Source organism: Buceros rhinoceros, unplaced genomic scaffold (genome assembly GCF_000710305.1).
Source record: "Buceros rhinoceros silvestris isolate BGI_N320 unplaced genomic scaffold, ASM71030v1 scaffold1386, whole genome shotgun sequence".
Lineage (NCBI taxonomy): Eukaryota > Metazoa > Chordata > Aves > Bucerotiformes > Bucerotidae > Buceros > Buceros rhinoceros.
Genome location: NW_010416712.1, coordinates 44663 through 54486, shown reverse-complemented (window position 1 = coordinate 54486; position 9824 = coordinate 44663). Strand labels below are relative to the sequence as shown.

General features: G+C 46.4%; 1 protein-coding gene across 1 annotated transcript in view; it reads left to right on the top strand.

Annotated features, from left to right (window-relative positions):
- The window catches only part of TSPAN4 (tetraspanin 4), a gene marked incomplete at its 5' end in the record, with an annotated part of 65124 nt that overhangs the window by 15563 nt on the left and 39737 nt on the right, over positions 1-9824 (top strand). The window contains one exon of the mRNA XM_010137887.1: positions 3149-3223. Within this exon, the coding sequence (XP_010136189.1) occupies positions 3149-3223 (75 nt within the window). The remainder of the gene's footprint in view (positions 1-3148; positions 3224-9824) is intronic.

The window sequence follows — 9824 nt, the reverse complement described above, 5'->3', positions numbered from 1 at the left end:
GAGAGGACTTTTATGCCAAGCTTTCCTAAATGTTGAGTGCTCGACTTCCCAGCATTAGCATCTTTTACAATGACAACCTCATACCTGTTTCTCCGTTATGAACTGAAGAAGGCGGGATCACCATCGTGGTCCCACCAGAAGATCCACCCGCAGCCTTCTGCTGCTGGCCGCAGTGGCACAGCAGGCAACAGCAGCTGCCTGCTCCAGTCCTGCGATGGGGGAGTTTAGCAGAGTTGTATGACGTGGTGTCACAGGGGAAAACCCTCCTGAATCATGAAATTTCATTTAATTTATTGCCAATTAAGATAAACTTTTAATTACTGATTCTGGTATTGAGAAATACTGACAATTACACACTTGAGGGAACACCTCAGCATCCCTCCAGACACCTTTCCCCCCTGTTGCCAGCCTCCAGCCTGCTCCCTGCACATTATACTCAGTTGTGGGGGTCAGTGTGTGCTTTCCTTTTTCTGCCACTTTCCTTTTTCTGCCACTTTCCTTTTTCTGCCACTTTCCTTTTTCTGCCACCTTCCTTTTTCTGCCACTTTCCTTTTTCTGCCACTCTTTGTTTCTTGCTCTTTTCTTTTTTTTTTTTTTTCCCTGTGGCTCCAGCACGGGGTCCTCCACAAGCCACCATCCTCCCCAAAGCGTAGCTCCTCCTGAATACCCATGTGCTCAGGCCTTGCCTTTTCCTCTGGTATATTCTGCCACAATCAGCTACTGCTCCCCGTAGGTCCAGTTTCTCTAAACTGGTAACCAGATCATACCTTGAACCAAACCACTACCCATCCACTCTTAAAAACATTCTTCCTCAGCCTCCATTTGCTCCTGCAAAGTCATTCCCTGGTTTTATCTGTACTGTCTCCATGCTGGCAAGGACAGAGAAGGGAGGAAAAGCTTTCTTGAGAGCACGGGAAAAACAGGTCCCTGACTCTTCCTCTGGTTCCTGGCTGCTCCAGCTCATGTGCCATGAAGCAGGACTGGAGGCCATCGGCGCTGAGAGGACGGCAGAAAGGCATCGCAGGCGTGTGCAGGCACCACAGCGTGGGGGGACGATGCTCTGCGGGCTGGTTTGCGAGTTGTCTGGTCACGCGTGAGCTGCGTGGTGGATGGGTACGAGTGGGCTTTTTGTGGTTATAGGCTTAGAAGGTTCCAGCTGCTGCAGCCTCTCATCTCTCATGGCATGTGTGAAATGCTGCTTTTTGAAGACTAGTAACTTTTCCACAGAAATCCATTCATAACTGGGTAAGAATAAAGAATAATGGAGCCGTGCTTCATGTCAGGTTCCTGCTCTCAACAGCGGAGTGTGAGATTTCAGATGAAGCGACCACAAACGTAACCCGGGCAGAGTAACGAACTTTACCCTGCTTCATTCTCAGAAGTGACTGAAGTGCTGGTTTTGAAGTTCTTCCAAAAGCTTTTCTAATTTAGACGGAAAGCTCAGAATATATAAGCATCGACAATTAGGTTTGGCGAAATTACCAGGGAATGTCATCCAGGCTGTGCCAGTGAATTTCACAGCAGGACAGTGGTGTTCACACGCACATTTTGGAAAAGCTACACTTCATGGATGAGTAAAAAAATACCCCAGAGCCCCCCTGAAATACAGCAAAGTGTCTGGGCATCTTTGCACCGAGTAGTGTGCATTTTCCTGTTTCAATTACTGCTAAAATGGTAAATGTGAAAAATGAGCGGGCTGCAGCAGGGCTGGTGGGCACAGCTGTACAGAAGGTCCGTGCTGGATGGTAATGGGATGGAAATCAGCTTGCAGCATGAGCGTGAACAAGTAATAGCATCCAGTATTAGGGTCAGGCAGGTGTGAAGGTGCCGGTGATGAAGATTTGAAAATAAACTTTAATTTAAGATGCACAGGGCAAAATGCAATGAGTTCTGTGGACAGAGTAATTGTGCTGGTGGAGAAAGGTACTTTCCCCTTTCTGACCTTTTGCCCTCCATTCAGTCACAGAAATCGATAGGTTCAGAGGTTTGGTTTTGACTTACCAGGCAGTGAAGAAGCTCTGATAAGGCTTTGCAGCTATTAAACTTTCATAGGTTTACAGCCTTGTGGCTGAAGCTAAAGAGACGGTGACTGGTTTTTTCTCCCCTGGGGATGGGCTTTCAATTAAGTCGCTGCTGCTCAGTATTAGAATTCCAGCCTTGCAGGCTGCTAAGTATGTGAAGTTTGTGTTATAGGGAGCAGGACCTTTGCCTGAGACTAAAAAGTTTCCAAAATTACTCTCTCTCCTTTACCCATCTTTGCAAAACTCAGTTTCATTTAAGGCTCTGGTAGTGCTGGTTCTAAAGTCCCCGCAGCCACTGTGTTGACACTGCTGCAGAGCCGTCCAGCGTCTTCACAAAATGTGGGGGATGTGATTTTTTCCGAAGGATTTGGCGTTGCCAACAGTCCTCCTCGCTGAAGTCGATCAGAGCTAATGGCTTTAGAGCATCTACCTGAAATCCCTGGGTTAAAGGGTTTTCATCCTCTCCTTTGAGCTTTTGACTGCTGGGTTTTAGACAGGTCCGTGGCTTGTGAGGAGAAACAGGGATGGACCAGCTTTGCTTTGACTTCTTCAGTACAAATCAGCCCCTTTCAGCTGAAACCCGGGGGTGATCCACGTAGCTGCTCTAGAGCTAAGTTGGTGTACAAGCTTTTTGGTGTGCCTTCTGCTTCTCCCGTGCTTCCTCTTGAAAGGAGCTGTGAGCCACGGACCAGGCTACCTTATCTTGTAGTGGGAAGGGTAAGCTGTGGATTTCACTGATACCACCTTAATTGGAAAGATCTGATGGGGAAAAAAATAAGGACAAGCTGGCCTGGGAAGAGCCCTGGAGGGCTGCTGTTAGACAGGGGGACAGATCTTCAGGGGGTTTGTGCTGTTCTCCTGAAATCAGTGACACAAACAAGCGGTATGTGTGGCCAGACACCGTTGCGTTTCCTGACGAGTCCTTTACCTGCTTTTTCAGCTGCTGTGTGTCGCGTGCCTTCTGTTCTGCTGTGGCACAGCAGCTTTGCATCTTGCTGCCTGTATCAGTCGCACTCTCCATCCTGCATGACCTGCTGAATGTACTTACTGTGCAGCCAGAAAAAGCTGAAATAGATGTTGATGGTTTTCACTTTTTGTTTTTTCCCCGTCCCTTCTTCTCTTGACAGTTTTTTATCATGCTGTTAATTATATTTCTGTTGGAGCTCACTGTTGTGATTCTCTTCTTCGTCTACAGTGACAAGGTAAGTCAGACTCTTCATTTTTCTTTCCCCTTCAGCAAATTTTTATGCCCCTTTTCCCTATAAATAAATCATGAAGCTCTTGGCTTGGTATGCACATCATGCTTCTGCCTTCCTTGAGACACCCCTCTTGGAAGGAGCTGTCTCAGAATGCATAAACAGCCTTGCAGGACTGGGCTCTCTTGCTTGCTCGTGTGTACAACTCAAGGTCACAGTTACTGCCAAGTGCATCTGCCATTTTAAAAAAGAAAAACAAACACCAAAACCCCCGTGAAAAGGCAAGCCAACAAGCCTTACTAGGAACATGCAGGAAGCGGCACTCATCAGAATGAATTGCATTTTTAAAAATATCTTTACAAGTGAATAGCCACATTAATATTGTTACAGAGGGGGTGTCCTTAGTGCAGGCAAAGACGCACAATTTGTTACCTTTCCTAGTTGCTCCTTGCAGCTCATGTACTTAGATTCTAGTGAAAAGCCAAGGTAGATGGTATATAGATGTATATAGATATACTATCTATACGTAGTTTAATAAGGCTAAAGGAGCTTGAAAATCACATGATAGGTGCCAAAATTTTGCTGTGAATTAAGAGTCATCAGACCGACAGACAGACCATGACCAATAAACAGCTTTTTCTGGAACGGAAAGACCAAATAGCAAATAATAAATTAAAAATAACTACACAAAATCTCAAAAGAAAATGAGGATTAATGTTAGACATACTTATATTCGTTATGTTTAGCAATCACCTGGACTAGTGGAGGTGCCAACTCGTGGAGAAGTCAACATAACTTTCTAGAAAAGCCCCAGAGTAATGAGTGAGCTGTTGGCAGGTGCCCTTCTGAAGGGCTGAGAGGAGCTGGGCTGGTGGCCGGCATGCTGGGGCTGACCCGTGGAATTAACTTGCAAGGTAATTAAAGCAGAAGGGGCAATTTAAAGTTACTCGTATGCATTATTGGATCCTGAATTGCTTGGAATTTCTTGGGAGGAAGGTCGACATGTCATACAGGACAGCTTAATAAAGGCATCTGCTTAATATGCCCTGGGCCTCCAAACCCCAGATACAACACTGGGCTCTGCGCAGCAAGAGAATCGGCTGGAAAATGTTACCACGTCGTTGTATAAATCGAGGGACTCGGCTCCCCGTGGGTTTAAGACCAAGTTTTGGTGACAGTGCTAGAAGGGTGCAAGAGGGCAGCCATGAGGAGGGCTGATGGTGACTACCCTGCTAGAGATTGGGAAAGGACAGGTCTCTTCTGCTTAGGAGATCTTCAGAAGAGAAGTAATAACAGTTTCTAAAATAACGAGTGATAGTTCAATAAATGTGTGGGTGTGGAGGAAAGAAAAAAACAGTGAAACGTTTTTATTCCTAAAGCAATCAGCGCTGTTACAGTGACAAATGTGCCCCAGAGAATGTTGGTCCTCCCTCTTCAGAGGTAAAAACGGTGAAAAAGTGTTGGGAAGGATTCCCTCCCTCCTTCAGCCTCTTGGTCTGCAGGGGGGTTTATTTGCTCTCGATAAAGAGATCAGGAAATGCAGCTTTCCTCGGAGCGACGTGCTGCAGGTTGGTGCAGGAGGGCCGTACCGCTGTCTGCACGGTCAGAACGGTGTCTAACACGTGGCCCGCAGCCCGAGTGCCGTGTTACTGGGTTAGGAAATCACTGTGTTCTCCGCATAGCGGGTGATCAAATTTGAGGCCTCTAATGTTCCTGTATGACTTTAAATCCATGGTTTACACTGAGGATATCAGTAGTTTGTCTGTGTTACACTTCCAGCCCTGCCTACGGAATAAATAAACCAGCAGCTGCCTAAACTAGGGGTTTTTCGTGCAGGATGGTTAAAACCTGTGTGCTGGCTTTCCTGATGTGAAGAACGGCGTTGCCACGCGTACTGGTACGGGAAGCAGCTAACCCAGGCTTGTCCACCACAGTGATTCAGTTAACGTTGGTCCTTGGGAAATCACTGAAGGAACAATCTACAGTAGCACTTTCACAGCAGAAGAAAGTAGCATTAATTTTGGATGCAAAAGAAGAAAAAGACTTTGCAGATTAAGACTTTGGGGGCTTCCATATCATTCATATACACGTGTGTGTGTGTGATCAGCAATTTTTTCAAGTACCTAGTAAGCTTCTGTTAATTAGGAGTGTAAGTACAGGTAAAATTCTTCCGGGGGTGAAATGAGGGCCAATCATAATTTTCTTTTTCTGGACTGAGAAGAGGTGGACTATTGGATTTCCTTGAAGTTTTCATTTGCTCCCACTTTGTCAAGTGGAAGAGCTTTGGCATGGAAGCTCTAGCCCTTGCCCCAGCGTTTAATCTCTGCTCTCCTCTCTCCAAGAAGCAAGGTGCTGTTATTACCCAGCGTGGGTGGGAGGCCGGGGCTGAGAACACTGCCCAGGTGCTGCAGACAGCTGGGGCCAGTTCTGAAGTGAGAGCTCTTGGTGCTTGGGCTGGTGCGAAGGGATTTGAGAGACCAAGCCGTGCTGACGGCAGGGCTGGGCATTGCAGCTGGCTTACAAACATTGTCTGGTGAGTGAGGTCTGTTCTGCTCCTTCTGCTGTCGCGTGGGCACAGTGACAGGCTGGTGCCTGCACCATGATGTCAGCTGCAGGGGGGGTGAGCGTGCCTGGACACACCACATGGGCTCCCAAGCTGTGAGGTGCTCTCTGTATCCGTTGCTGGATCTGTTGTTTTAGTAGTGTGTTAATTACTGAAAAGGATCAAGACAACTGTTCTTTACAGCCACTCACAGATAGGTTTTCAGCCCAGTGCTTTTATTCTTTCGCTGTGGAAGAGTGTGGAGCTCTGGCGGTGGGTGGGACAGGCTGCTGGGACTCAGAGCAGCATAGACTGACCTGTTCTCATTCATCAGCTTGGGAGAAGCCCCAAAATTGCCTCTGCCTCTCGTTTAGAGACAGCAGCAGCCTCTCTGAGCTTTTAAGCAGCCGACTGGCTCCGTTGCCCTAGAGTGTCGTATTCTGTTTTTGTGATAGAGAAACGTTTGTCTTGATCTCACAAGGTGACCACTGCCCTGGGCTTTACGGCTCTCTCTGAACCGGCTGTGCGGTCTGATGCTGTAGAGAGGGCTTGGAGAAAGCTCCAGAAAACTTCGCATAGGAAGGGAAAGGAGTAGTGCCTTGCTTCTTGGAGCTGCTCTGGGGAGCACTTTGGAAAAGCCTGGGCTCACACCTTGTTCACTGTTCCTCCAACTGTCCTGGCTGGTTACGTTGCAAAATATGAATCACTTGACCTCTGAAAAACTATACGGCCCTTTTAGTTTGTCCTGGCTGTTCTCAGAGCAGTGAAGTGACTGGTTCATAGGCTGTTTCAGCTCAAAGAGGGCACCCAAGGGACTTGATGTTTGTGTAGGTTTATATGCCGGTTCCCAAAGTGTAGCTTTTTATTTTGGGGGGGGCAGACCTATGATCCCGAGAGATGTGGGTATGGAAGGGAGTTTGTGTGACTCTGAGAACTAAGACAAGTTGCTACTGCTCTGGGAGCACTATTTTTCCAGGTCCCCAGTTGAAGCAGTGGGGACCAAACTCCAGAGACATGGCCAGAGCCATGCAAATGGTCATGGGAGCGACCACCCATCTATAACTCGAGTCTTCTCTTTAACGTGTTTTATTTTGTTTCCGTTAATACAGATTAGACACTTTTACAAGTTGGTCATGTCTGTGTGAGGTTCTGTATGTATTTAGGAGAGATCCTTGGATCCTGAGAGGATTAACCTTCATTTTATTGTGATACAGGGGCAGCAGCAGGACCCCATTCTGTCAGAGGCTGGATGTGCCTTAGATTTCTCAGCACCTGGTTGGACCCTGTTAGAATATAAACTATGCTAATAAATTAGTGTAGTACCAGTTCTAACTCGTATAACCCTGCTGGTTTTAGCATCTGTATTTATTTTTACTGTGATGATTCTCCTGGAGGCACAGGGGAAAAAAAGTCCATGTTTACTTGTTTGCAGCTATAATACATGATTTCTGTTTGTTCAGATGTCTGCGTTTTTTCTGATTATGGGCAGAGCTACGGTGCCACTAGTTAATGCCCACAAAAGGAAGAACAGAACTAAACCTTCATAATGTACTTTATTTTTCCTTTTCTTTTTGAGTTGTCAAGCTGAGTAATGTAAGCCAGTTTAAGGAACAAAGGTGCCGAAGGATCGCTGACTGAAATATTTGATTATGGGAGCAGTTACTGCTATTGGCAACTCCAAGTTAAGACCAGAATTTTGGGTAAAGACCTGGCGATTAACTCACTTGGGTCCCTGTGAAAATTACAGCCTGAATTCCCCACCTGCTTAGCTCTTTTGAAAATGACCCACAGGATGGTAGAGGATGAAAAAATAATGGCTACTTCTGTTCTTCATGAGATGTGTGAAAACGCTCTTGTTTTCCGTGTCGCAGTAAATTGTAATGAGTTCCTCTGTAGCGTTTACTGCCAGCTTATAAAAAATATGGCCTGTGGATTGATGCATTTCTTGCCTTGTTCCTCAAAACATTTTACAAATTGTTGTAATTCCTGATTGCTGTTTTGCCTGGTCCTGTACAGATGGGAGGCAGCAGACCGGAATGTAGTGGGTATCATTTCATGTGTAGCTTCGTCCTCACAAGCTCTTTCACATTTGGCTTTAAAGACCAAGTGGAAAGACTTGAATCTCTTCCACCTTCAGTGCTCAGGAGCCATTGCTCGCAGAAATGCTCCGATGCTGCTGAGCCAGTCTGAGGAAGGGCGTCACAGTCAAACTGAAGACATTATTCATACGGACAGTTTGATTCAAACCTCCCGCAGAAGCTGTTGTTCTCGTTGAGCTTCTGGCCAGAGACCTTCTGTGTTCCATGTTTGTCTTTGACGGGGCTTCAGCGGAGCAGAGCGTCTGCTCAGGCTGTCGTTCTTACCAGTGTTCTTCCGTCAGCGGCTGGCGCCGCGTGCACTACCCCATCGCCGTACCTTTTAAAACCTCTTCCTGATAACCTTGTGAGCGGTGGCAGGAGTACTGGGTCCCCGTGCCCTGCTGTGCCGCAGTGCTCCCGCTTTCACAGCAGGGTCTGTGTGGATGGTACCCACCTTTGGCAGGGCCGTTTTTAACTCCCTGTGGTATCTCTGCGGGGTTGTCTGCGTTAGCATAACCTGCTTCAGAGCCTGCGAGCCCTGGTACGTGTCTGCAGTGGTTCCTGAGCAGCCTGTGTGACAACGCTTCATCTTCCCGTTAGAGTTCTCTTTGTCTGGTTGTTCAAAGAGCTCTCCGGGCATTGAGCAGTTCCTGGCATGTGGCATCTCTCTGGCGATGTCCTGGAGTCAGGGCTAGGTGTAAGTGCTGACATAGCTCATAGCTCTTTCTCACATACACCAGCGTAGCATCACAGGCAGCTGGATTGCGATGTGCTGCAATTAGTGCTCTTGACGCTGCTGCGTTAGCCCTGGTCAAGTATTTTATTCTAATGCAAAATAATGTTATATAAATGGTGATAGAAAATAAGAAAAGACAGAAGTGTCTCTGTGATTTATTTTACTTGGTAATAACCTTAATTTTAACGAGTTTATTAGCATTTCAGTGGTGTCACACAATAGGGAGTTGCAGAAATTTCATCAAAAGAATTTAATTATAACCAATGCGTTTTGGCTTCTTTTCAGCAAAGCATTGAGGCATAGGTTTAAATCTGTTCCCGTTCGGCAGATAACTTAAGCGCCGGCTTAAATCCACATGACTGACTTAAGCATTGACTGAAGTCTTGTCAAAGCCAATACGCACCTTTTGTGCCTTTCCTTTAAAAGAAATGTTGCTGGGGAAATCTAATGACGGTGAAAAATTCTGGAGATTGTAAAGATGCATCACATCTTTCTCTCCATAGGGAATTTAGTGAAAAATAATGAATGTTTGCTTTAAAGCATTACTGGTTATCTTCTTCTATTTGTTCTGAACCACTTTCCATTTAGTATCTCGAACTCCAGCACATCGCTTTAACCTTTTTTTTTAGGTAGGAGGGGATGTGGGGGGTGGAATTTATTTGCCTGCATGGCTGAAAAAAGCAAACCCACCAAAGGGAATCCCGATAGTTCCACTAATTCATTTGTCAAAGGCAGATTTCATTGAAAGTGCACCTCCAAAATGCTATTAACAGGCTGGTTGAAGGATAGCACAGTATCGATGAAAAGAATTAAGTGCACGCTCAGAAATTGGTGTTACTTAGGAACGATAACTGCAGATAAAATGCATTAGGGCTCCCCATTGGGAACTCTCGATCAATGGTTGATCAAGGCCTAATTGATTCCTCGAGTGAAGTGTTAGCAGGGGAATAGGTGTGGGGAAAGGAAAATCAAACTTCCCTAAATTCAGCTCCGTGCCTAACACAGATCTGCTGTCAAGCTCAGGTAATGTGGTAGCCTGTCAGCTCTCTGTGCCGCGTGTCTTCCCGTGCGGGCTGAGCTCAGAAATGAAGATGAACGTAGTAGTTATTGTGGATTTCTGTTCGTGTTGCGGCGAGTACGACATTTCTCGCGTTGCCCTGCTGCTGTTTCGAATAGGGCTTTTTCTCGGGAGAAATCCAGTTCTGCCCTCCAGCCTGGCTGACTGGGAGAGTAATTCCCAGACCTGTACAG